A 26,027-nucleotide genomic window follows, 5' to 3' on the forward strand; every position below is an offset into this window, starting at 1 on the left:
AAAAATATCCGCACCGCCAACTCCGAGCTCCGAGCTCCGACAAACAAGCAAACAAGCAAACGCACCAACCACACCTTCCAACATGGCTACATCAATATGGTCACTAAAGTGGGATCCCCGCTTCAATCCGTTTGGATGACGTACCCCCATTCTCACTCATAACCGCCAAGCTCTCCTCCGTCGCCATGGCATCGGTCGTGACGCTGAACGGCATGGACGTGTCTGCGCTGGACGAGCGCGAGTACGAGAGCTTCACACTGTCCAATGCGCTGCAAGTGCTGCTCATCTCGGACCCCAAGACCGAGAAGTCCGCCGCCGCCATGGACGTGCACGTGGGTCACCAGAGCGATCCCGAAGAGCTCCCGGGCCTCGCGCATTTCCTGGAGCACATGCTGTTCCTGGGTACCGCCAAATATCCGGATGAGAACAGCTACAAGAAGTTCCTGAGTGCGCACAGCGGCCGCAGCAACGCGTCCACGTCTCAGATGCACACCAATTTTACTTTGACGTGCTGAGCGACCACCTGCACGAAGCGCTGGATCGATTCTCGCAGTTTTTCATCGCCCCATTGTTCACGCCGGGCGCTACACAGCGAGAGATGAACGCCGTCAACTCGGAGAACGCCAAGAACCTGCAGAACGACCACCGGAGACTCTACCAGCTGCAGAAGGCGCTCTCGAGTCCGGACCATCCGTTCCACAAGTTTGGCACTGGAAATCTAGAGACGCTGGGCACGATCCCCAGTGAGAAAGGTGTGGACGTACGTGCGGCGTTGCTGGAGTTCCATGCCACGTACTACTCGGCGAGCATCATGAAGCTCGTGATTTGCGGCAAGGAGAGCTTGGCGACGCTGAAAAGCTGGGCGGAGGAATTGTTCGCGGAGATTAAGAACACGGGCAGGAGCTTCCCCACGTTTGGAGATGCTGTGCCGTTCGACGAGTCGAGGATGGCTCGCGAGGTGCGTGTGGCGCCTGTGAAGGATCTGCGGGTGATTGACGTGTCGTGGCCACTGCCGTCGCTCCATTGGGACTTCTTGACCAAGCCCACCAAGATCTTGTCGCATTTGATGGGCCATGAGGGCCCCGGGTCCATCCTGAGCTACTTGAAGGCGCAAAAGTGGGCCAACGGGCTTTCGGCTGGACTCTTCCGTGACAATGAGGACTGGGGACTGTTCTGCGTCAAGGTCGACGTGACGGATGCAGGCATCGAGCATGTGAACGACGTGGTTGAAGCTGTTTACCAGTACGTGCAGGCACTGCAGCGTGAGGCTCCGTTCGAGCAGTGGATCTTCCGCGAGACGCAGGACCTGGCGCTGCAGAACTTCCGCTTCAAGAGCAAGGAGAGTCCGATCAACTACACGAGCCACATGGCGAATGTCATGCATCGCTACCCGCCGAAGTACATTCTCTCGGGTGGCTACATCCTCTACGAGTACGATGGCGACAAGGTTCAGAAGGTGCTGGATCTGCTCACTCCGCAGCGAATGCGCCTCACGGTGGTGAGCAAGACGTTTGAAGGCAAGACCCAGTGCGTTGAGAAGTGGTACCAGACCCCGTACTCGGAGGGACCTCTTGATCCAGAGCTGCTTCAGCGTTGGACGTCTCCCCCAGCCAACCCGTCGCTGAAGCTTCCCCACCGCAACGAATTCATCTGCAGTGACTTCCGCATTGTGACACCTCCTCGCCCAGCGTCTCCTTCATCGGGAAGCGGCGAGGAGGGTCTTGCCGTGTCTCCGCCGGTGCTGCTGCAGCAAGACGAGCAGTGCCGCTTGTGGTACAAGCCGGACATCCAATTCCGCAAGCCCAAGCTGATGATGCACTTCCTGTTTTACACGCCATCCTTGTCCACCACCCCGTACCATGCGGTGCTCACAAGCCTGTTCGTGCGGTATCTGAAGGACAAGCTCACGGAAGTGTCCTACGACGCAGAACTCGCTGGCATGGAGTACGAGATCGGCTTCAACTCCCGTGCGATCGAGCTCCACGTGGGTGGATACTCGCACAAGCTTCCGATCTTGCTCTTCAAGGTGCTCGAGCATATGCTGGAGATGACCGAGGCAGAGTACAAGTACGAGGAGGCGGTCTTCGAGCGCGTGAAAGACCGTACCAAACGCATGTACGAGAATTTCTTCCTCGAAGAGCCCTACCAGCACGCCGTACACGTGTGTGGCCAGCTTCTCGAGGTCTCCAAGTGGAGTGTGGACGACAAAATCCGTGCTGTCGAGCATCTCACGCTGGGCGACCTCGTGACGCACAGCCAGTTCATCTTCCAGCAGGTGTTCGTAGAGGGCTTCTTCTACGGCAACTTGCAGCAGAGCGCAGCACCGCCATTGATGCAGCAAGTGCTGCAGTCCTTCGGCTTTGGCAAGCACGGGAGCACGAGCAGAGGCAGCTTCCCGCTCTTCCCTAGCCAGGTCGCCAAGCCGCGCATTGTCCAACTCGCCGATGCCAGCGAGTACCGCTTCCAGCGCCGTGAATGGAACGAGGCCAACCTCAATTCGTCCATCTGCACACTGTACCAGTTGGACTGCGAGACGGAAGGAAGCACCATGACGCTTCGCGCTCGTCTCGAGCTCTTCGCCCACATCTTCAAGGAGCCGTGCTTCAACCAGCTTCGCACCCAGGAGCAGCTCGGGTACCTCGTGTTCTCCGGCATTATGCGCACGGAGGGCGTCGACTACTTCCGCATCCTGATCCAGTCGGACGTCGCGTCGCCGCAGCTGCTGGACCAGCGCATCGAGCTGTTCGTGGCTCGCTTCCGGTCGCTTGTGGCCGAAATGCCCGCCGCGGCGTGGCAGAAGCAGGTGAATGCCGTCGTCAAGGCGCTGCTGGAGAAGCCCAAGCACGAGATGGAGGAGTCGATGCGCGCGTGGCGCGAGATCGCGAACGAGACGTTCCTGTTCGACCGCCGCCAGCGCGTGGCCGCCGTCGTGTCGACGCTGCAGCCGCGCGACCTCGTGGCGTTTTTCGACGCGTTCGTCGGCGTGGGCGGCGAGCGACGGAGCAAGCTCAGCATCTGCCTCTACGGCGCCAAGCACCCGTTCCCCGAACTCGCAGCGGACGAAGGCTCGAGCCCCAGCAACTCCGTCGTCACGTCCACCGGCCTGGTCGCCGCCATGTTACTGCACCAACAGGTCGGCAGCATCAACGTCCGTTCCAGCGAGCGGGTCCAGTTGATCGGCGACGTGACCGCGTTCAAGCACAAGATGCCGCTGTTCCCAGAGCGCGCGAGCCGCAGCCCCACGCCCGCCAGACTGTAGACTCGAGACCAGAACCTAATAGCCATGTTGCCTCCACGTTGAAGTGACTGATGATGTCATGCTTAAATGTCGCAATGTACAGTCGTGTCCCTCGGTTCCTTCCGGCAGCACAATATGTAATGTGCAAATATATTGTATTTCAGAGTCTTTTTGAACCTAATGCTACACTTGGGGAGATAAATTGTACAAAACTATAAATTTACACGCGAGCCGAAAACGATGCACGACTGTATCCTGCCTACCAACTGGCATAATACGCTTTGTGCAATAGGCGACTCCATGATGGATGTCGCTCCCGAGGACTCTTCGGCCGGTCGCCGCCGCGCGTCCACGTCGTCCCCGCGCTCATTTTCTCCCCCGGCACTCAAGTCTTCCGTGTCCGTGGGGGCCGTGCCCGTGTCCGACGCCATGTCCCTCACCGCCACGGAACCGCTGCCTCCCAAGCCCAAACGGACGCCGGTGCCGCGTCTGCGCTTCGACTACGGCGGCCAAGCGGCGGCCTCCGACGTGCCCAGCACCGTCAAGCTGCTGAGCGAGTTGGAGCGGTCCTGGGCCATGTTCGCGGCCTCGTGGAAGGTCGTGGACCTGTTCGCGGGCATGCAGGTCTGGCAGGAGCAGCCCAAGGACGCGGACAGCTCCGAGCCACTGAACAACGTGCTGCTCTCCACTGCTTCCGCCGCATTGGTGACGTTCCTGGCCGGCCACATTGGCGGAGGAGGCTTCGCTGTCTCTGTGCTGCTCACGCTGCTGGTGGTGGCTGCAGCACTGTGGACACTGTCCAATGTTCGGGCGAAGAGCGCCGTGCCGTGCTTCAAGACGCTGCAGGTGGTGGACGGATCCCCGTCCGAGATTTTTCTGTACCTCATGGGGATCAAGAACTACCCCGTGTGGGACGCCTCGGTCGAGAGAGCTGAGGTTGTGCATACAATTGATGACCACTCGGATATTATCCACCTTGTCTACAGACCAGTGTGGATGTGGCCCATGTACGTTGCTAGAGGTGGTTCTTAGGTTGCTAGTTGATGCTGACGTTGTTTTTGTAGTTGGTTGGCACCGAGAGATCTGTGCCTGCTGAGGTATTGGCGACGTGCCGAGGATGGGTCGTACGTTGTCTGCATGCAGAGTGCGCTGCATCCCGAGTGTCCGCCCATGCATGGACTCGTGCGTGCGACGTGCAAGGGCGGCGGCTTCATCATTTCTCCGCGCGCGCTGAGCGTGACCCTAGGAGACGAACTGACGTCCATGGTGACGAACGTGGTGCACTTGGACCCGCAAGGCTGGGAAGGCCAGCTGCTGCAGCGGTTGAACGTCATGCACTTGTACGTGCGGCCGCAGGTGCTGTCGCTGACGGGGCTGCGGGACGTGATGGAGGCGCGCAAGTACGTGTGCCCGAACGTCCCGGAGGAGTTTTCCGCGGTGCTTGCAGCGTCTACAGACGAGCAGGCTGCTGCAGCGCACGAAGAAGGAGCTACTGGGGCTGCTGGGGACGCTGATGCACCCGCCTCGGTGCTGGAGGAGTTCCCGAGTAACTTGCCGCGAGCGATGTGGGCCGAGCCGGATGGCCAGGCAATGATGGTGCGTGGGCCCGACTATTTGTCCGACCGACGGAAGATTCCGTCGCAGTCTCCATCCCTCCGCCTTGTGGGCGTCGACCTTTTCCAGTCCTCGGAGTCAATCGAGCACATCGCCTCACGCCCGGACAACTCCGTGCAGCGCGAGCTCAAGCGGCACGAGGAGCAGGGCACGGAAATGCCCTTCACGTTCGTCGTTAACTTTGTGGTTCCGGGTAACCCGCGCATCAATGTGGTGCTGTACTACCAGGCGCCGCATCCGTCGGTGATGACGGACGGGTCGCCCTCCGCCGAGCTAATGGCAGACTTCCTGGAGGGGTCGGACGAGTTCCGCAACGAGCGCTTCAAGCTGATTCCCTGCATCGTAGAGGGAAGCTTCATCGTGCGCCAAGCGGTCGGCTCGACGCCAGCGCTCATCGGCAAGAAGCTGCGCCAGCCGACCTTCCGCGGCAAGCAGTACTTCGAACTGGACGTGGATATCGGCTCGTCGGCAGTTGCCAACCGTGTGGTTGGACTGGTGTCGGGCTACGCGAAGAAGCTGGTGATTGACATGGGCTTCGTGCTGGAGGGCCAGAGCCCCGACGAACTGCCCGAGAGGCTTTTCGGCAGTGTGCGCCTGGTGCACATCGACTTGGGCGTCGCCAAGAAGCTCACGTAAACCCCCTTACAGGTTGAAGCAGATCATAGACAGAGGCAAACAGAAGGAGACTTGAACCCTCCAACCGCGTTAGAAGCAGCGGCATCGTAATGCATGATGAACTCACAGCCATCTGCTCACCCCACCCTCGTTCACTTTGGCCACCAGTTGTAGGGCAAGACATCGGCTGTTTGGCTCAAGTGTCCAATGCTGAGACCGTGAGCGGTGCGACACCAGCAAGGGACGCTCTGCTGTCGAAAGGCACTCGTAGCGCATCACTTGTTCGGTGGAGCAGGGAGGCACTCTGCCAAGTTCCTCGGGAGAGACGAAGGCCATGCCGAGTACCCGGCACATTTTCGCGGATCTCGATGCCCTGAACCAAGACGTGTGCAAGTACATGCGCGCGCACTCGGAAGAGTTCTCAGATGCAGAGCTGGGGAAGCATTCTCCCATCAGTGCTCGCAAGTTGACGAAGTTGTTCTCGAATCCGGATGGAGCGACCAAGTATTTTCACGGGAGCTACTACTACTTGAAGCTGAAGGACGTGGAAGCCTTCCAAGCTGCTGGCTGGGATATGAGACCCAAGAGTGCGTCCAAGTATCGTACGCTTGGGCATTTGCCCAAGCCAGTGTGCAGTCCCGAAGGTGATGCTAAGGAAAAGGAATCGAAGACGCTAGTGCTCGTGGCTGGCAAGGTAGCTGCTTCTGTGCTTCATGGAGTCGACAAGTATTTCGAGGCAGGGTGGTGCGTGCAGTGCTACTGCTTCCGAGACAGAGACGCCAAGGTCTACGACGGATTAGCAGCAGAACATCCGTCGCATTTCCAGTGTATTTACTTGGACAAGTCTGTACGAAGTTTGATAAAGGAGATTTCTGCTGACAAGGAGGTGCTCGGGGCCCCTCGTGAGTTTGAGCTTGGTGATGCAGTGAAGATGGATTCGAACACTCCTATGAACTACAAATTGTCCGTTCTGTACCAGCACATTCACGAACTGCAGGATAAAGTTCTTGCCATGGAAGCGAAGTCGGCAGCTCAGAGTGTCATGCAGCACGACAACACGCACTTCCAGCTTCAGCAACAAAAGGAGGCCTTTGAGTATCAACTAAGCAAGCAAGATGAGGAATTCCAGAAGCGATTGCGAGAGCATCGGAAGGCTGCTACGTTTGTACGAAAGCGCCACGAGCAACTTGTTGAGGAGCGCGTGGAAGAATGTTCGAATGAAGTAGCAACGGTGCTATCAACCCTTGGAGAGCTGTCGGAACGCGTGAAGCAAGACGTGAGCGAGTACCAACGGGCTCGTCTAGATGAAGAACTTGCACGATGGCGCCGCAAAACGATTGGTAACTGCTCCCAAACACCCAGTTTAAATTTCCAGGACACACCCGTGAGCTCAACACTGTTAGACGCAGTCGACGTTGTGCTGAAACAGAATGGAGTTACAAACGGCATCAAGAACTGGCGAGCTGCGCTTTTAATGCTCATAGTCCACAAGATCTCGGCTTGGTTGTCATCTGCCAGCTTTGGTGCAGACGTGGTGGGCGCTGTTGGGACATTCATGGCCATCGTGGTCATTGCAGGCTGCTTTGCTGGTGCTTGCTAGCCTTGGCAGTGTACTCATTCGAACTGGTATGGCTACGTGAAGGTAGCGAACACCTGAAAGCAGTTGTTTAGCATAAAGTTTAATACGGTGACTACGGGCTTTTGAAATGTCCCCGTTCTTCGTATCATTCTTGGTAAATCTCGAAAATAGTTTATGGGCTGCAAGATATCCTTCACTTGTTTTGGGTCTACTGGTCGAAAAGTACGCAGACGCTCGACAGAGTACTGGCTTCGTTGTCCAATTTGACTCGATGCCATGAGGCGGTCGTATGATTGCTGGCCACCAGAGTGAGGGTGCTGATGCACTTTGGTTTTACCCACGAGCTGAAGCATACGTCCTGTTGTTCTCCAAGTGATGATGAGCATTATAAGGTGAGCGGCACCTGGTATGCTGGACATATACAGTTATGTACTTCCGAATCGGAAGATCCGATGCAGACACAGCGTGAGGTATCGGCTGTTTCTGGTCTAAATGAAAGCCAGTACACTGATCAGATCACAACTCCGAGCTTTGTTTTCAGCTGTATCTGACGGAGGTGCTGACTCACACCGTGCACGCGTATTTGTATCGCCTCCTGCTGGCTCAGCAAGGCGGTTGCAAGCATCAAACGCGTTATGGCACGAATTGAAGGAGGCCAATCATTTGGTTGGCAGGAGTGTTACGAGCAAAGAATGAGCCATTATCCAAGTTTTGTGTTTGAGCTGTTAATACTTTCTTCGCTCACCCCTTTGCAATACTAGTACTTACTTGGTAATACATGTATCAAGGTGGCATGCGAGGAATCCACTCGGGGGCTCTGCTACCGAGTCGAGTTTTTTTTTTTTTGTGGGGGGGGGGATGAGAAAACTATAACAAGCTCTGCAATCATAGACGACGTTAACGGTGCGTGATCAAAAACGCCGTGCTGTGTCGTGACTGTACATCTCAGTTTCCATGCGTCCATGATTCGCCCCGAAGTGGAGTAAATGAAATACAGTAAACACTTCCATACAGCCCAGTCAAAAGGGTTTGCAGATCTCGAACTTTGCGCTCAAAGCTCGATCAGAAAAATGCTTCGCACCAAACTGTATTTCTTACGCACTGAACAGTGACGATATCTACATGTAACTGTAATAGTCGGTGATTGAGTCTTGACCAGGCACAACTCCGCTCACTTTGCAATCTTCCAGCTACAACGCACACTAGTGAGCCCAAGTTGTGCAAACCATGAATTTCCGCGCCGTCCTCATCGCTGTCGTTGCGTCTCTTGCTGCCGTCCACGCTGAACGCACCATCATCATCCCGCACGACACCGTCGAGCCATTTGCGCAGCCCAGACCGAAGACTGACGCCGAAAAGCCGCCGTCAAGTACAAACCCCGGCTATTGGTTGAGGACGGGTGCCACCCGTACGCTGCCGTTCAGGCTGATGGAGCCATTAGCGGTGGCCTTGAGTGGAGCGGCCCGCAAGATGGAGAATGCCGAGGGTCCCCGTTGGGCTCTCAAGTCTACGCTCGCTGGATGAAGGTCAAGGACGTGTGGGCCATCATGTACGCCTGGTACTTCCCCAAGGGACGAGCTCCGTTGCCGGTTCCCCTCTCACTTCGCTTTTTCGGCCACCGCAACGGATGGGAGTACGCAGTTGTGTGGCTCGACAACCTGAATGCCAAAACTCGACCGTTCTGGCCACGTCCTTATCTGCTGCTGTGGGCTGGTCAAAAGAGGCCCCGCCCAAGGAGAAGTACTTTGACGGAACGAGTCTGATGGTCTCGTACTACTACAACCACATCTTTGGTAACACGGCGGTCAAGTACACGGAGGACGCTGGGGAATTTCAGCCCCTCATCACATGGGATCAGCTCCCGGACCTGGCACGTAAAGCGCTGAACAACACGGATTGGGACGCAACTCCGTCTAACGTGGCTCGCGTCAAGATGCCGATGAAGGACGGCGTGTTCTTGGAGAAACTCGAGGGTGCGTACCCGTTCTAGTTGTACCCAACCGCACACAACGTGTATGAAATAAATGTGTGCATCTCGGCTGCATTTTCGTCCAAAACCTCATTGCGTAGCAAAATGTTTTTTTTAAGTCCCCATTCCTACCAACTGAAGCAACAACCGAGTATCCTCACAATTGCTCACTGTTTCCAAAACGACCTCATCGTACCTCCTTACTCGCCCAGCGTTCATCAGTAGCTCTACTCCACAACGTATATTAATACATGTAGTGCCGTCTTCGTGGATCTTGATGTGCTTGACCAAGATGTGCGCGCCTACATTCAAGCACACATCATGCAGTTCTCGCACGAAGAGTTGACGCATCAGTTTCTGTTGGATCCCCACAAACTCACCGAACTACGTCAAACCCTGCCGGAGAGATGAAGTCTTTCGTGGGTCATACTACAAGCTGCTGCAGAAACGATCGGATACTTCAGACCCTCTTTCACGAAAGCAGTAAAACTGCACGCACCATCCAGCCGAGAAATACATTCTGACTCGATCACGTATGGAACTTGTTAGCTCTTTTCCCACTAGAACCATCGTCTTCTTATTCACTCGCCAATCAGCTCCAGTTGGAGAAAGATTTGAACTTTGAACTTTGACTATGCGAAGCACGCGCCGAATTTGAAGCCGCCTGGAAGAGGATTTCGAGGACAAGTTACGTGAGCTGAATGACGTGAAACAGCGTGTCCACCAATGTCACTCTCAGAATCCAACATTGTCAAAAGAAATCACGGCGGGGCATCAGGAACACGACACTGAAATTGCATTCCTATTGACGGCTTCATCGCAGAGCATATAAGCAAATGAGCGTCGAAGTTCCGAGAAACTGGCAGAAAGGAAAGAGGTGTGATAAAAATTTCATTCGTCTATCGTGGAGCAGGCAGACCTCCGAAACTCGCAAAGGTTTTAGAGGTGTGATAAAGGCCTCCACCCACCTGCCTCAAAGTACAGTTTCAAACGTAAGAGCTCAGTGGCAACTACTGCACGTAGTCTTCAGGCTCAAATTCACACGGGTGAGGTTGATGTCTTGAGGACAAACTCCATGTGACGTGTGAGCACTTGACGTGTTCCACACCAATTCAATTTCTACCCAATCCTGTCGTTCCAAACCCTTATTATCATCCAATCATATCCCTTCACTTCGAGTTCCAGCGCTCCAGTCAAAACCACCAGCTACGAAGAGGCATTCGTCAATTCAATTGTGCATCACCTCCACCGGAGCTCCTCTTAAACCCCTCTGCAGCAATGGACGAGGAAGGCCCGCAGGTGCGACTCCATCACCACCATCGCCTCGCATTCCCTCACTAAAATTCTGTGAATTTTGCATTGAAAATCTCCACCAGGTTCGCGTGAAATTCGTCACGAAAGACGCGTCCATCCGCGTGACCGAGACCCCGTTCGCGGTGCCACACGCCTCAATCGTCGTGGACTCTCGCAGGTCGTTAACCACTTGCTGGCCACGGGTGACGCCCCCAGACCCTTTGACTTCCTCGTCGACGGCCTGTTCCTGCGCTCGTCGCTGGACAAGTACCTGCAGACCAACGAGGTCTCAGAGGAGGCGCTGCTTACGCTCGAGTACGTGGAGGCGCTGCCCGAGCCGCAGAAACAGAACGGCAGCGACCACCCGGACTGGGTCAGTGCTGTCGCGACGCTGGATGACGAGCTGGTGGTCACTGGCTGCTATGATGGCGTGCTGCGGGTGTACAACGCTCAGGGAGACCTCAAGGCCTCGGTGAAGGCTCACCAGGGCGCGATCAAGGCGGTGAGTGTGGCGCCCAGTTCCGCGAAGAGCGGAGAGTTCGTCGTTGCTAGCAGCGGCAAGGATCAGTTGGCGCAGCTCTGGCGGTTCACAGCCAATACGGCAAAGCTGGCGCCCATGGCGGCGCTGACTGGCCACTTGAACAGTGTCGACGCTGTGCAGATGCACGCGGCGGGCACGCGCGTGGTTACCGGCAGCTGGGACAACACGGTGCGCGTGTGGAAGACCCCTAGCAACTCGGAGGATTCAGGTGAACAGCGCTCCGCGAAGAAGCACAAGAAGACGGAGAGCGGAGCAGGTGCCGTGAGTTTCCAGCAGTTGGAAGCGGAGGTCGTGCTCGTTGGCCACACGAGCTACGTGACGGTGTGGCTTTCCGTCCCAAGGACTCGGAGCACGATGAAGATGTGGTTATCTCTGCTGGCAGCGACCGTACTGTGCGTCTGTGGGACCTGGTGACCGAGTCCTGCTCGCAGTCGCTTGTGGGCAACCGCGCCGTGTCGGACCTGAGCGTCAACGCCAACGGGCTTCTCCTTACGGCGCACCCGGACAACTGCATTCGTCTGTGGGACCCGCGCGCGCAGCAGAGCGGTGAGAGTATCGTACAGCGTACCTTCCGGTCGCACAAGGAATGGGTGAGCTCGGTGGCCTGGCACCCGGACAGCACGAACGAGCACCTGTTTGTGTCTGGCGGCTACGACGGCACGGCCAAGGTTTGGGACGCACGCAGCACAATTCCTCTGCACACTGTGAACGCACACGAAGGCAAGCTGCTTGACCTGTCTTGGCGGAACCAGGGCAAGGACGAGAACAACGTGGCCTTCGTCACGGGCGGCGACGACAAGAAGCTGAACTTCTTCAGCGTGTAAGGCAGATAGAAAAAGACTGACATGTTTTGCTTGTTTCGACTGCTTCCTCATCTCTCCCCTACTTGTGGCCTCTCGTTGCAAGAGCTCACCACCCTCGTGTGTTCTGGTCTATCCGAAGCACGATCTGCCTGCATTCTACGTTGGTTCTGCTTCGCTTGTTATCTTGTTATCTTGGGAGGAGGAGTTTGCGCTTACTCCCAGGCCAGCAGCTTCTCGAGCTCTTCAATGTCGTCTGCCGGGGCCTGCGTGATAGGACGCGCATAGTACTCCTCAATCTCGGCCAGGTCCTGCTTGCTCTTGTTGTCGTAGACGAAGTTAATAGCGCAGCCCTTGCGGCCGAATCGACCCGTACGACCGATACGGTGCAGGTACGTCTCCGGGTCCGGGCGGCGGTCGCGCGTGAGCGGGATGTCGAAGTTCACGACAAGCGACACACCAGCAACATCGATACCACGAGCAAGCACATTTGTGGTGATGAGCACGTTGGTCGTGCCGGCACGGAACTCGTCGATAACCTGGTCGCGCACCTCCTTCGCCATGTCAGCGCCGTGAAGAATACCGACCGAGTGACCCTTCTCGCGCATACTGCGCGTCAGCTCCTTGGCAGTGTCACGCTGCTGCACGAAGATCACGCACTTGCCGATGGTCAGGATGGCGAAAATGTCCGACAGCACCTGGAACTTGTTGTCGCGAGTCTTGCAGTCAATCCAGAACTGCTTGATACCGTCCAGAGTAAGCTTCTCCTTCTTGACCGTGATAATGTTGTGGTCCGGGACCATCTTCTGGGCAAAGTCGCGCACATCGTCGGCGTACGTGGCTGAGAACAGCAGGTACTGGCACGCACGGTTCTTAATCAGGCGCTTGATCGACACCGAGCGCTCGCGCATGCCGTCCTCCGCCACCATGACGTCGGCCTCGTCCAGCACGAAGATTTTGACGTTCCGGGTGTCCAACTGCTTCTTCTTGATCATGCCCTCCACCTTGCCGGGGGTGCCCACAATCACCTGCGCCTTGAGGCTCTCGCCACGCGCCAGGTCGTTGCCGGGGATGGCCAGGAACGTCTCAACGCCGATGAACTTGCCCATGGCGTTCACCACGGCCATAATCTGGCGCACCAGCTCACGGGTGGGGCCCACACACACGGCCTGCGGGGACTTTAGGTTCACGTCCACGCGGTACAGCATCCCCAGCGCGAAAGTAGCTGTCTTGCCACTACCACTCTGAGCCTGTCCGATCAAGTTCTCAGGCGGGCTGCACAGCAGCAACAACAGAAGAGTATCAATATCGTTAGTACCAATACGAAACTACTACTTCACATGTATTATTATTGCACATACTCCGCGAGGATCAGCGGCAGCGCCACCGACTGAATCTTGGACGGCTTGGCGAACTTCATGTTGTACACGCCCTTAAGCAGCGCATCTGGCCTGCACACGCCAACACAATTGTAAGAAAATAGTATACTTCATGTAAAATAGCACTATTGCACGCACAGATCGAGCTCCTCAAAGGTGACGGCCGAGTACAGGTTCGAGTTGGGGTCGTTCTGCAGCACCTCGAGCTCGGCCTTGTAGTCCTGGTCGTCCAGGCCCTGGCCCAGCGCCAGGATCTCCTCCAGTGACTGCGTGACCTCCTCCACGGCCGCGTCTTCCGTCTTCTCCGGCGTCTCGGCGGCGGCGGGGGCCACGACCTCCTCCTCCGTCTTCACAGCAGCGGCGTCCGTCTCGCTCATTGTCAAATTCCCAATTATGAAGCCAACCTCTCCCCTTTTCCGCCAACAGCTTTCGTTTCAAAATTATGAAATAGTACAGTTCCATTTCTCATACTATTTGATAGTTCATGCGACATGTGGTACGACAGGATTTCTTGGGTAACTTCTCAATAATGACTAGCCACTAAGTCAAGGGGTGCTTGTCAATGCCATAATCAGATCAAGATGACGCTGCGCTTCGAAGCTGAGCGCGGGGCCGTGTGGCTCGACGGCGAGCGGTTCTTCCTCAAAGGCGCGAGCTTCTTCGGCATGGAGAGCGACATCTGTGTCCCCCACGGGCTCTGGGGCGGCGAAGACTCCACGACGCTGGCGACTGTGGCGCAGTTGCTGCGCTCGAACGGCTTCAACCTCGTGCGCGTGCCGCTGGCAGTGGCTGCAGTGGCGCACAACATTGTGGTGGACCGCTACAAGATTGGCAATGAAGTGGCGCTGCTCAAGGTGTTCGAAGGACGCGAGTTGCGCTACTTGGACGTGTTGGACTACGTGGTGCACGAGCTGGAGAGGTTCGGGCTGCTGGTGCTGTTGGACGCCCACGTGATGCAACCGGCTGGAGCCATCACCCCGTTGTGGTATGATGAAACTCAAGGGTGCCCCGAGACGGTGGTGGTGCAAATGTGGACGACGTTGGCTACGAGATACGCGCAGAAGTGGAACGTTCTGGGTGCGGATCTGAACAATGAGCCGCATGGAGATGCCACGTGGGGGTCGGGAGACGTCAAGACGGACTGGAGACTTGCTGCTATGAGAATCGCGGATAAGGTGCTGGCGGTGTGTCCTCGTTGGCTGATCTTCGTGGAAGGCGTGCAAACAACGAGCTGTGACGCCGGGCACGAGATGCCGTGCTTCTGGGGAGAAAACCTGCAGGCGGCGGCGCGATATCCCGTGAAGTTGAGCGTGGATAAGCGACTGGTGTATTGTCCGCATACGTACGGCCCTGCTGTATCTTGGCAGCCGTATTTAATGCCCAGGACTTCCCGAACAATATGCCTCGTGTATGGGATACCCACTTCGGCTACCTGAAGCAGCAGTCGGATGTCCCGCTCGTGATCGGCGAGTGGGGAGGTCGTCACGCGGATCCCAAGGACTGGAGCTGGCAAACGGAGTTTGCAAAATACGCTCAGCAGATCGACGTGAGTGGCGTGGTGTACTGGTGCGTGAACCCGAACGGTGGTGACACGGACGGTTTGCTGTGTGCAGACTGGCGAACACCGAACGCCGAAGCCTTTCAGCTGCTGTCGCGCTTCGCAGGGACGCCCTTGCCGCCAGCTTCATCGTGTTGAACAGCGAGAATGACTACGTGCGTCGCTCGCTGTCTTTTATGTTGAACAGTCAATTGCTTCAGTTGATCGAGCAGATACAGCTAAGCTTTGCCTCTCCAATTGGTTCTGTGCAAGATTCATGTTATTCGACACCAAAAATTGCGGCTTAGCTGTCCTATATTATCAGCTGTACCTACGGACTGGCATAGCGATCACTAGCTGCCTTTGCAAGTGAAGTTTGTGCCAGTCCTGCACCACCCAGGCTCTTCCTAATACATACTGGTGGTCGTCGAAAGCGTCAAAACCCTTCTTAAAGTTTAAACCACTTGGTGGTCGATGTCATGCGAGAGCAACGATGACTCTGTTGTAGGCGCCGCTTGGTAGCGCGGCGAGCCCCACACAGTGCGAGTCGACGAAGACGGCGACAGCTTCTGGTACTTCATACGGCGCACGCGCGTGCGGATGGCTACCAACAGGAACAACACCACGCCCCCGATCAGACCCAGCACCATCAAGTCTCCGAGCGAGGAAGGCGACGCAGTCTCTGCGGCATCCACCACCACGTTCTTGGGAGTTACCACCGACGCAACATGGCTCTTGCAGTCCGTAATGTAGTCTCCTTCCGTTGTCAGGGAACCATTGCCCCATATTTTTGTCAGAAATGACACCGTCGGTCTAGCGCTCAGTACATTGGGCAACGCAGTCGCATCGATCTTCGGATCATCCGACGTTGCGCGTGAGGCACTGAAGAGGCCAAAGTACTCTTCCGACAGGTAACCCAGCGGGAACTGCCCGTTCTTGACGAGGCCCAGGTTGTGCTCGTCCGGGTTGCCGGCCTTCCACCACTCGTCACTGTACTCGAACACGAAGCCGCCCACGAGGGCCTGTTCGTTCAGTCCGTCCGTCTGCTGGAAGTTGTTCTGCATGGCGAGAGCCTGCTGCGTCAGCAGATCAGCCACATAGTTCAGCTGCATGGTGTCACCGATACCCTTGTCGGACGCGTACGGGAAGCCGTACTCGCTCACCAGCAGAGGTTTATCACCAGGCACAGCGAGGAACCTGGGGATGACCGAGCCGGGGTAGTCCGTCTGGTAGACGTTGGAGCCCCACATGTCGACGTCGGCTTGGAACTGCTCGCCGGCCACGAAGGTCGCACCCCCGTCATCCACGAACGTGGTGGTGATGATCTTCTGGGCGTTGTTGTTCTCCTTGAGCCCACGCCGCACCGCACTCGTAAGTGCCTGGAATTTGCTCCAAAAAGTCTTGTCGTGGATGACGGTGATGCTGTTCATTTCTCCGCCGATGGAGTAACCCATGACGCCCGGATGACCGCCCGTTTGCTTGGCCATGAGGTAGTACTCGTGCACCAAGTGCTGGAACTCGGGGCTGTTCTCGGCCTGCTGCGACTCCATCATGCCTTGGTCGATCCAAATGGAGAAGATAGTGTAGACCGGGTCCACGTTGTGGTTGAAGGCGGCGTCCAGGAATCCCTGGTGCTGCACGTGGCTGTAGAAGTCGTAGGTCTTGACGGCGTTGGCGTTCATGAGGCGCAAGTTCTGCAGGTCGCGCAGGAAGATGGTGGGCTCGCCCAGCATGTCCAGCCTCCCGGGCTTGCCAATGGGCGTAGGCGCGTAGTTGACGCCGCGCACGAAGAAGTTGTGTCCGTCCTTGAGCAGCTTACGCCCGCAGGTGGTCCACTGCGTGTTCTGGAAGCTGTCGGTCTCCATTATTGTGGAGTTGGATTCCGCGTGGATTTCTGGAGGTGTGTGTGCCGGATCAGGTAAATTGTAGAGTGACGCACAAGAGCCCCCAAGCGGAAGAGCTCTTGCGTGGTGAACCCCATGACGCACGTCCGAGTAGCTTGTCACAACCCGCGCCAGCTTCCAAAATCCGGGACCGGTGGCATGGCCTGTAGGATACTACAAGACGGAGTTCACCCCTTCGTAGCTGATGGCTGATTGTCGAATCGGAAACTGAGGATTTGCTTGCGAACGATCTTGAAAGGATGTCATACATGCTGCTCAGACACTGAAGTCGTCATGCTGCTTGTGTATTTGCGGCTCGGGCTGCGCTCCGATGTCCTCACGGCTCGCGAGTCGCGGATATCAGCTCTGCACAGCACCAGCGTGTTGTCTGGCATGTGTGCGCCTCAGGAATGATGACTGCAGATGTACGTGAGCTTGGCTTCGTTGAGAGAATCCTGGCAGCGGACGGAGCTGCGACACAGCAACAGAAGGTAGTTGCCAGCCACAGCGCTGCCGGCCGAATGATCAGCGACAGGCATCAAGATTACCTTGGCAATTGTATGGACTAAGTTGAAGTGCGATCACCGTCGATTATCAGGGTCAACGTAGCCGATCGCGTCCGAGCCAGCGCCATTTGGGATAACTCAAGCGTGGCGACCGCACAGATATTGCATGGCGACGACAAGAGCCACCGCGAGCAATCGAGGCTTTCGTACCGAGTGGCAGTAGCCTTTGGCAGGCCAAGGCTGCATCAAAGACCCTCACGCTCCAGTGCTGGCCTCGGCCCGACGTCACGTCTGCTCCTTCTCGGGGTGCACGAAACGCTCGCTAGCCGTTGGCAAGCTTCAGCGCTGGACCGAATGCCAATGCTGCAAGCCCAACAAGACCGTAGAGACAAACTGCATGTCCGAAAGCTCAATCCATTGTCTTTTCTCTAAATAAATACGGCTACTCGTCTTGCATGGCATAGTACTCGATGCATTTACAATTCCTACAACTTTCTCCATTCTACTTCTACTATTTGTTTCAAAATACGGATATGCACACCGCGATCGACTCCTGATTGGCGGTAGGTGGTCGCACTCCTTAACTTATTTGGGCTGGGCGTGGCAGCTTGACGTCATCGTCCTGGTGGGTGCCAGCGTGGCACCTTACACGGCGCTGTGCGAGATCTCGTCAATGAAATGTTCCAGGAAGAAGAGGTCCTCCTCGAACAGGTCCACGGGCGTGTCGGACGGCTCCATGTCGATCACGGGCGTGTCCACCATCATGTAGTCCACGGCGGCGTCCATGCCGATGCCAATGTCCAGCTCGGCGTCCATCCACGAGAACATGGCGGCGTCGTCCATGCCCACTGCGAAGCAGTCGATGCCGCGCGGGCTGCCGGCGTTGAGCGCGGGCGTCACGACCACAGCCTTGGGGTGCGTCATGGCCTTGGGGATGCGCTCGACCTTGAGCACGATCTCGCGCTTGACGTCGGCCGCGACCTTGTGCGGGCGACGCGAGCCGCTGCTGGACTTGGCGCGCGGCGACGCGGAGCGGCCCTGTTTGCGGCGCTGCTCCATGCGGCGCTGGTTCGTGTTGGCCTTCTGGCGGTGGTACTCGCAGAACTTGTGCAGCTCGCCGTTGCGCTTCTCCACGCGCCAGCTCCAGCACTTCTTGCTCGGGTAGCCGCAGAGCAGCGGCGAGCGCTTCTGCGTCTGGTCGGAGGGCATGGGGGCGCTTGGCTGCATGGCCAGGTGCGGCATGGGCTGCAGCAGGCCGGTCGGGTGCCGCGAGAAGGACGACAGCAGCTCGCCGCTCGAGTATGTCGTCGAGGTGACCATGTCGATCGCGGGTGGGGCAGATACTGGGGTTTCGGTTGGAGGCAAAATCGCAAATGGCTCCCCGCGCCGCGTAGCGTCCAGCGCGGCAACCGGCACCAATGGCTCGAGAAGGGGGGCTCGCAGCGATTTTTCACCGCGCAGCTGTGGGGCGGTGCCCCGGGGCACCGACGCTTCCAGCAACGGTGCACCAGCTCCAGCTCGGTGCCGGGTCTGCACAGGAGTACCACTCTCGGGTTTAGCGACCTCTAGTGCCCGGTGCGATACGCGGGACGCAATCGCTCCGGCCGCGCTGTGCGAGGTGTCCGTATCAAGTGATGTCACTCTGTACAATGCAACCGCAATGGCTCGAACCGCACTACGTACGAATCCTGGGGCCGGTGGCCCTGCTCTATGCCTCTAGGCAAGAAGAATAACCATCCAAACGGCTCCATCATTTCGGCGCGCTCGCTCCCGCACTGTGAAACCGCTGTTGCTGTCGTCGTCGGCACCAGCAGCGCTCTGCCTGTCTTGCCTACGTGTAGCACCGAGCGTCTTGGCCGCCGACGACAGCGCCATCGTCGCCCTTCATCGCTGCTGTCGCCTTCGACGTTGCTGCCGACTGTCCCATGCGTGAGTGCGCCAAGTGTCGATATCATCTCTCAGTTAATCCCTTGGGAAACAGCTGGTCTGCGCCATTGCACCGTGCGCCGCACGCGTTCGCCGGAGACGGGCGCGCATCGAGCTTATTCCTGCCGACCGCGTGGCAGGCGTGTGTCGAGGCCATCGCCGTCGCCGCGGCCAGTGGGGCTTGCACAGCCAGCGAACGCCCGAGGTCAATCGCAGCAAGGCAATGGCGGGAAGCTAGCCGAGACTTGCTGCTGACTCGGGCGCAGGACGCGCGAACGTTCGGAGGTCCAATGTATGACGAGAATCCGAAAGATACGCGATCTTGAGCGGTACCTACTTTACACTTGCTGTTTGTATGACCATTCGTTACAAAGACCCGGTAACAGCCTTGGAGCCACACATCTTTGTGAACAGCGACGGACCAGATGGCTAACTTGCCAAAAATCCCAAATCGCTCCAGGCCTGGCTTGGCTCGGGCTCCGGGGCCGCGCCCGGCCTCTGCCGCGCAGACTGCTCTTGAGTCAAGAGTCTTGACGCGGCTGCCGTCCTTCCCCCCCCTCTCGTCTTTGCCCCCGTGCTAACATGCCGCCGTCGGCGCAACTGATCCCCAACAGCCGCAACGATTTGCTTGCGGCGGAGTCTGCTGCACAGCATCCTGCGCAGTGGGGAGGTGAGTCAGTACGCTGCGATTACTGCGACAGTGGAAGCCCAACGCCTGCGTTGCCGTAAGCTTAAGTAACTTTGGCAGGCGAAGGCATGCTCCAGGCTCGTTAAAAAAGGAATTGAAATGGTCAGATGCGCGCGCGTCACCCCGAGCTTCCATCTTTTCAGAAACTTCTTGTCGAATATTGCGCGGCAAACAGTGCAACGAGCATGTCTCGACGATCCGATGCTTGAAGTCCTCACCATCCGCCACGCACGGCAACGCAGCGCCGAAGGCAGGACGCACGGGCACTGTCCTCGACACGCGGCGAGTTGCTGCGCTGTTGCTCTGCTTTAACTGCTTTGCCATGACTGTGCCAGCACTCCTCCAAACGAGCGAGTCTCGCCCAAGTTGAAGTGTTTCGGTGCGGCGGTGCAAGATCGCCACAAATGTGTCGCCTGCTGAACGCCCCGCGCGATTGACAAAACGCGGTCTGACCACTGCAACGGAGGCACTGGGAGTCATCGTCTGTGACTTCTCCGAGCCGCTGCAGATGAAGTCTCGAATCGAGACGCTCGACAAGCGGCTTCGGCCTCGTTTGCTTTCGCTATGCTGCGAGTGGCTAATATACGCAAAGAGGTTTCAGTTCGCCTCGATTGAGAGCAATGTGGTGTCGCTGCTGCAAGGAAAGCAAGGTGTACTCAACGATGTACAATCTAGTCTATATATTAATATATTTTTCGCCGTGTTGAGCCGTTTCAACCGTAGCCACTACGCAACAGCGTTGCCGCCAGTGTCCAGAGCGAAAAAGTGTGGGCATATTTCCAACACGGTGGCCCAGATTGACGGCGGTTCTCCATACATATCTTCGTCCGCCGCAGTGCCGCTCAAGGGATCCGATTGGGATGCTCGATACTCATATTCGATCTCCGACATCTTTACTCGCGCATCGGGACGCTTGAGGTTGGCAACTTCGTCATATTGGAGCTTCTCTTGATCGTACTCTCCGCTCAATCTTGCCGAAGTGCCAACGCCAGCAACGTAATTGTCAGTGCTCCAATCGAAGTCTGCGTTATCTTGGCCGCCTCGAACTATTGGCAACATCGTTTCCGGCGGCACTGTGCGCGTTAAAATCGTTTCTGGTAGGAGCGGCGGGAGCTGCGTTCGAATGTTTGATGGTGCTCGCAATGGCGGCTGGGCGCAGGTGAGCTTGGAGTGCCTGGGCAATCCGTTGTATTTTGGCTTGAGATTGTGATGCGGCTTGAGGCGCTGGATGTACTTCTTGGAGCGCGAGGCAGGCGGCAACGGTAGTGGTGGAGGAAACGGGCTTGTTGGGGGTGCTCGAATTGGTGAAGTCATCGATAGGAACGATGACCGCGGAATCAATGCCAGGGGCAGCGGTGGAGGCCCTCGAGTCATGGGCGGCCCGACAAACTGATACAGCTGGGAGAACTCCATTGCTTCTGTCTGGGCAATTACTTGAATGAGGACACGACGATTCCCTCGAACTTGTAGGCGGCTGCGAGGGTGCCAATGCTGCAATGGCAGGGCTCGACCCAAAGGGTTCACACTCGATCCTACAGCCGCAAAGATTTGCGCGCTGTAAATTTTGTGAGTGAATCAAGATTTTCAGCTCATCTGCCGCAGTCAAAAGAGGACGCGACGCTACCAGCGTCGGCAGCGATAATGGTGCAGATGATCGGTTACCCTGGATGTGGAAACGCCCTCAGTGCTCGAAGAATCGATTTTGTGGAGAGGCCGCAATGGTGGATTCCGATCTCTCGAAAGCATGAAACATGAGCGCTAATTTGGTCAAGTTTCGATGACCTCGTGCCGGGCTACGTTGTGAATTTACCCCTGTCACCAGGCATTAGTCATTGTGCGGAGGATTAAAGACTTGTTGGTTGAAAGAGGTTGACTTACTGGGAAGCCTTTGAGAGTGCGTCTCAGGGTTTTCTATCAACCATCGACAAAGCGACTAAGGTCTGCAGCTCTCCGATCTCTCAAAGTACTCCTAACGTTACTACTTGCTCATTCTGCAAGTCTCCAGCAACCAAGCAAGTCGTTCACCGTTCAAACCTCTCATCTACGAAACAACTGCAAGCATGAAGATCACCAAGACATTGGCTTTCGGTGTGGGTGCCTGCGTGGTGGCAGCAATCGGCCAAGCTATTGTGAAAGCGGACGACCCAACGCCGGCATCGACCGGAACCACGACTGTCGAAAGTAGCAGTGGAGCTGCTGATGTCCACGAGGGCTACGAGCACAAGGAGCACAAGGAGCACCACGGAAAGAGAGACGAGGACTGCGACGATCACGATCACGATCGGAAGCATGGCGATGACTACGGCAATGACTACGGCAACGACTACTCCGGCGGCTACGGTGGATGGTACCCGGGCTATGGCAACGACTATAACGTGTACGGCTACGGGGACCACGACGGCTACGGGAACTACGACAGCTACGGCTATGGTGGAGGCTACTACGGCTACGACCCCAGCTCCTACGACTATGCCTACGGGTACGGGTATGGTCAGCCCTACAGCTACGGCTACGGCTACGGCGACAACTATGGCTATGGTTTCGGCAATCCCTACGTCTATGGTGACAGCTACAGCTATGGCTACGGCCACGATGATTGCAAGAAGCGTCACCACGGCAACAAGTACTATGGCAATTACTTCGGCTACTGAGTGTGCGGAAGCAAGTGTTGTAGGATGCAATGAAGTGTAGTGTAAACCCACCAATAGTTCAATGTGAGCGTAAGCGCAGGTGATATCGCCGAAAAATAAATTGTTGATTGGAATCATTCGGTTTGATCGAGAGGTGGTATTGCTTCTCATTAAGCAATGCATTCGCATTGCGGTCCTCGCCCTGTACCAGCACATAGTTCTGTTTCACACCGGTCCTATGTGTAAATTAACGTCGAATGCCAAAATGTCTGAACGATAAGGTCTGTTTTCCACTGGATGTGAATTTTGCCTCACCAAGAGTGTCGTAAGCTCACCGAAAAACAGAACAAGAACGATCTTGCTCGTCGTCCAGTCGGCAGACGTGTAGTGAGCACACTGCAATTCGATCGCTTTTTTTGCCTTGCATATTGGGCAGGCAAATTTTGGCTCTTCTTGGCCAAGCACTGATCGGTGATCGACTCGATTCGTCGCAGTCTCCGTCCATAGTTTGGGAACCTTCCTCGAGAAACTTCTTGGTCAGCGGCAAACGGTGCATGCTCTGAGTCTCACCATCGGTCTTGCAAGACCACGACGGGCCGCCGCTTGCCTCGGCTGCAGACGCTGAGGAATTTCACTTGGAGGTCTTAACGCACGGCACAAATTTACTAATGTATTCTGGCCACCACATTGCCACACTTCATTCGTGTGGAATGTACTTCTTCGTGGCTGTTTGTTCTCCATTCAGTCGCGCGCTGCTTTCGTTCATCTGCGCTGCAACACCTGCTCGTTTTGTTGGTCGATTAGTCCGTCACCTGATGACGAGCTGGATTTTGAGTGTTCCTCGCTGCGCTGCGTGAGCCAATGCTGCCTCGGCTCGCTCCAGCGGGTACACACCATGAATATACTTCTGCACGTCGATCTTGTGGTCCCGTAGTAATTGCAGCGCCCATGGAATAGGCCCACATCGGGAGCCCACCACGCGTAGTCGCTTGCTCTGCACCGCCCGAACGTCCACTGACGATCGCTTCGCCGAACACGTCGACTTCATTACTATAGTTCCTCTTTCGCGCACCAATTTCAACGCCAGCGCGATGCCGCCGGGAGTTCCTGTGCTCTCGACGCACACATCAAACGGTGGTGTGCCCTCGTTAACGATCTGATCTGCGAGCGCTGCCATCTCGGCATCCTCGCCGCTGTTCAGTGTGTAGACGGTGTTCACAAAATGCTTGGCCAACGCCAGCTTCTCGCGGTGCTTTCCCACAAGCGTGACTGTCTTGGCAGCTCCCGTGGCGTGTAACACCTCAGCCACCATGAGACCGAGCTTGCCATCTCCAAGAACGACGACGTTATCCGTTGGCTCGATTACCTGCTGCTCGAGAATACGACACGCAGCTGCTAGAGGCTCGGCAAACACCGCGTGTGAGTCCACCACTCCGTCTGGAACCTCATATAGGTTCGCGAGTGGCAGCGTAATGTACTCTGCAAAGGCGCCATCTTTCTGCACGATGCCGAGACAAGACCGGTTAGGACAGTGATTGCGACGCATGATCTCCTCCCGAGACAATGCATCGCCGTTATGGCCACGCTTCAAGCTGCAGCGCGCACACGTCGCACAGCTCAGCGCATCGCAAGGGATATTAATCTCCCCCACGACGCGCTTACCTATCCAAGTACGCTGTGTCTGCATGTCGTTCGCACATTGTGCTCCAAGCTCCCGAACGATACCCACAAACTCGTGGCCCAGCGCACCCTTGAAGCCCGGCTTGTAATTGTCGATCATCTGCAAGTCCGTCCCGCATATACCTGCTCGCAACACCTCGATCAGTGCTTCATGAGGCGCTGGGGTTGGGACAACGAGGTCATTGACCAGCTGCGGCGCCAGCCCATTGCCTTGCAAACACAGAGCCCTCATAAATCGCGGCCTTGCTGTACCAGGCCCAACGGCACTCAAATCAATGGAACGACTGGTTGTCGTATTATCGGCTTTCCCACGATTTGACCCCAACATGCTCAACTTGTGCAGCTGCTGGGGTTGCACGACCACCTGCGGCATTCTGAACTGCGGGTTCACGAGCGCGAGAAACTCTCGGAACAGCTCACTCTGCAAAGCCTTCATCGGGATCACATCTGAGCGCAGCCATCCCACGAACGCCTCGTTGCGCTTCGAGTCCGTCTGAACGGGTGCAGCCATGTAGTCCACAGGTGCCTCCGGCGTCTTGCAGCGCTTCATGGCGCCGCCAGATGAACCGTATGTGTCTTTGAGCTGCACCACCGGATGGCCTCTACTGCTCCAGCTCGCGATCTCTGGGTCGTTCTTCATGGCCTGAAGTTTCATTGACGGTGGCGAGTCCGCCTTCTTGCTGCGCACGGGGCTGTCAACCCGGAAAACCTGTGGGTGGTGGCGGAACAAGTGTCTCTTGAGGCTGTAGACCCTGTTGCCCATGGTCACTCGGCACAGCGTGCAGATCACATGGGCTTTCTCCGTTGCAGAAGTTGCACCTGAGTCTTTTGTCCCTACGGGACTCGTAGCTGCTACCACCGGCGCCACAAAAAAGTCTCTCGGACTCGCAAATGCTTGCGTGGCCAGGAACGCTGCAGGAATGTTCGCCGACGACACGACCGTCTGCGGCTTCTGCAGCACTGGAGCCATGTCCACGTCCAGCTCCACCTTCTCGGGCTTGATGGTCACGTCCGCGAGCGCCGACGTGGCCGCCCAGAAGCTGTCGTCGCTGGTGGTGGGCGTCGGCGGCGAGCTGATGAGGTTGGCGATGCTCATCTGTTTGCTGGGCGCGCGCATGGCCCAGGCCGCGTCCTCCATGTCCTCGTCGTCCACGTCCTCGTTCAGGATCGAGCGCCGCTTGCGCGTGGTCTGCAGCGCGGCCGTCCCGACCGGCGCGAGCTTGCGCTTCTTGAGGCCTGCGTCTATGGAGAAGTCCAGAGGCGAAGCGGTACTGCTGGCAACGCTGCCGCTGGAGCTGCCGCTGGCTATAGGCGACGCCATCGCCATTGCGTCCTCTTGGGGATCTTGCAGTCTGTCTGATTTTTCTTGTGCACTTTAACGGTCACGGATGTAGCCATCTCAGGGTACCGCGTCGGCGGTACGTCTGAACCTTGCGAATAGCATACATGTCGTTTCAAGCGAGAACGCAGGTATAGCATTTTGCACCCGGTTGATGGCCATGGTGACGGATGAAGCTGCTGCCGCCGCCGTACCGCGCCACTTCTTGATCCTGAACAATGTGCAGAAGAACAAGAACATCAAGAACATGCTGGTGAGCGCCTCGGCGTTCGGCGTCAAGGAAGTGTTCGTCGTGGGCCAAAAGAAGTTCGACCTGCAGGAGCAGGAACCGTTTGTGGCGTCTCTGGGCTGCCGAGTCACGCGCGTGGCCACGCTCAAGGACTGCAGAGCGCTTTGTCAGGAGCGAGGCATTCGCATTGTGGGCGTGGAGATCATGGAGGACGCCAAGAGCATTGCTGACCACCCGTTCCGCGGCGACACGGCCTTCATCATGGGCAACGAGGTGCGACTGGCGGGAGAGTGCATTGGTGGTGAGTCATTGACTAATGGCAGTGGGACGTTTTTGGTGCTTGGTGTGGCAGGGAAGCGGCATGAACTCGGCGCAAGTGGCAATCTGCGACGACTTTGTGTACATTCCGCAGTACGGAGGGGGCACGGCCTCGCTCAACGTGACGGTGGCTGCATCGATCATCCTGCAGAGCTTCTCGTTGTGGGCCAAGCTACCGATTGCAAAGAAGACGTCGGAGACTGTGGAGTAAACGTTAGGTTAGCGGAAGGTGTTGGTGGTGCAGAGAGGTAGTTGCTGGCAAT

The 26,027-nt window shown here is 56.8% G+C and overlaps 11 protein-coding genes across 11 annotated transcripts; 7 read left to right on the forward strand and 4 right to left on the reverse strand.

Moving 5' to 3' along the window:
* Window positions 1–185: 185 nt before the first annotated feature.
* On the forward strand, window positions 186–515 carry KRP23_11079 (Insulin-degrading enzyme; the record flags this gene model as incomplete). Its single annotated transcript, XM_067881595.1, has 1 exon — window positions 186–515. One exon carries the CDS (start codon window positions 186–188, stop codon window positions 513–515), a length of 330 nt encoding a protein of 109 aa, XP_067740890.1.
* Window positions 516–598: 83 nt separating this feature from the next.
* KRP23_11080 (Insulin-degrading enzyme) lies at window positions 599–3,259 on the forward strand (the record flags this gene model as incomplete). Its single annotated transcript, XM_067881597.1, has 1 exon — window positions 599–3,259. The coding sequence occupies one exon, from the start codon at window positions 599–601 to the stop codon at window positions 3,257–3,259; it is 2,661 nt and encodes an 886-aa protein (XP_067740891.1).
* Window positions 3,260–3,538: 279 nt separating this feature from the next.
* On the forward strand, window positions 3,539–5,488 carry KRP23_11081 (Protein ENHANCED DISEASE RESISTANCE 2-like; the record flags this gene model as incomplete). The annotated part of the gene is made up of 2 exons (XM_067881598.1): window positions 3,539–4,245; window positions 4,303–5,488. 2 exons carry the CDS (start codon window positions 3,539–3,541, stop codon window positions 5,486–5,488), a joined length of 1,893 nt encoding a protein of 630 aa, XP_067740892.1.
* A 313-nt stretch (window positions 5,489–5,801) lies between these two features.
* On the forward strand, window positions 5,802–7,067 carry KRP23_11082 (uncharacterized protein; the record flags this gene model as incomplete). Its single annotated transcript, XM_067881599.1, has 1 exon — window positions 5,802–7,067. One exon carries the CDS (start codon window positions 5,802–5,804, stop codon window positions 7,065–7,067), a length of 1,266 nt encoding a protein of 421 aa, XP_067740893.1.
* Window positions 7,068–10,293: 3,226 nt separating this feature from the next.
* KRP23_11083 (Ribosome biogenesis protein WDR12-like protein) lies at window positions 10,294–11,673 on the forward strand (the record flags this gene model as incomplete). The annotated part of the gene is made up of 4 exons (XM_067881600.1): window positions 10,294–10,314; window positions 10,392–10,444; window positions 10,525–11,110; window positions 11,191–11,673. 4 exons carry the CDS (start codon window positions 10,294–10,296, stop codon window positions 11,671–11,673), a joined length of 1,143 nt encoding a protein of 380 aa, XP_067740894.1.
* A 191-nt stretch (window positions 11,674–11,864) lies between these two features.
* Window positions 11,865–13,405, reverse strand: KRP23_11084 (ATP-dependent RNA helicase dbp5; the record flags this gene model as incomplete). Its single annotated transcript, XM_067881601.1, has 3 exons — window positions 11,865–12,924; window positions 13,011–13,100; window positions 13,167–13,405. 3 exons carry the CDS (start codon window positions 13,403–13,405, stop codon window positions 11,865–11,867), a joined length of 1,389 nt encoding a protein of 462 aa, XP_067740895.1.
* Window positions 13,406–13,609: 204 nt separating this feature from the next.
* On the forward strand, window positions 13,610–14,724 carry KRP23_11085 (Endoglucanase; the record flags this gene model as incomplete). Its single annotated transcript, XM_067881602.1, has 2 exons — window positions 13,610–14,353; window positions 14,413–14,724. The coding sequence occupies 2 exons, from the start codon at window positions 13,610–13,612 to the stop codon at window positions 14,722–14,724; spliced, it is 1,056 nt and encodes a 351-aa protein (XP_067740896.1).
* A 296-nt stretch (window positions 14,725–15,020) lies between these two features.
* On the reverse strand, window positions 15,021–16,430 carry KRP23_11086 (uncharacterized protein; the record flags this gene model as incomplete). Its single annotated transcript, XM_067881603.1, has 1 exon — window positions 15,021–16,430. One exon carries the CDS (start codon window positions 16,428–16,430, stop codon window positions 15,021–15,023), a length of 1,410 nt encoding a protein of 469 aa, XP_067740897.1.
* A 1,169-nt stretch (window positions 16,431–17,599) lies between these two features.
* On the reverse strand, window positions 17,600–18,708 carry KRP23_11087 (uncharacterized protein; the record flags this gene model as incomplete). Its single annotated transcript, XM_067881604.1, has 2 exons — window positions 17,600–18,563; window positions 18,638–18,708. 2 exons carry the CDS (start codon window positions 18,706–18,708, stop codon window positions 17,600–17,602), a joined length of 1,035 nt encoding a protein of 344 aa, XP_067740898.1.
* A 4,298-nt stretch (window positions 18,709–23,006) lies between these two features.
* Window positions 23,007–25,205, reverse strand: KRP23_11088 (D-arabitol-phosphate dehydrogenase; the record flags this gene model as incomplete). The annotated part of the gene is made up of 1 exon (XM_067881605.1): window positions 23,007–25,205. One exon carries the CDS (start codon window positions 25,203–25,205, stop codon window positions 23,007–23,009), a length of 2,199 nt encoding a protein of 732 aa, XP_067740899.1.
* A 166-nt stretch (window positions 25,206–25,371) lies between these two features.
* KRP23_11089 (23S rRNA (guanosine-2'-O-)-methyltransferase RlmB) lies at window positions 25,372–25,975 on the forward strand (the record flags this gene model as incomplete). Its single annotated transcript, XM_067881606.1, has 2 exons — window positions 25,372–25,719; window positions 25,799–25,975. The coding sequence occupies 2 exons, from the start codon at window positions 25,372–25,374 to the stop codon at window positions 25,973–25,975; spliced, it is 525 nt and encodes a 174-aa protein (XP_067740900.1).
* Between the last annotated feature and the right edge of the window lie 52 nt (window positions 25,976–26,027).

This window comes from Phytophthora ramorum (assembly GCF_020800215.1).
Source record: "Phytophthora ramorum isolate Pr-102 chromosome Unknown Phyram_PR-102_s0011, whole genome shotgun sequence".
Taxonomy (NCBI): domain Eukaryota; phylum Oomycota; class Peronosporomycetes; order Peronosporales; family Peronosporaceae; genus Phytophthora; species Phytophthora ramorum.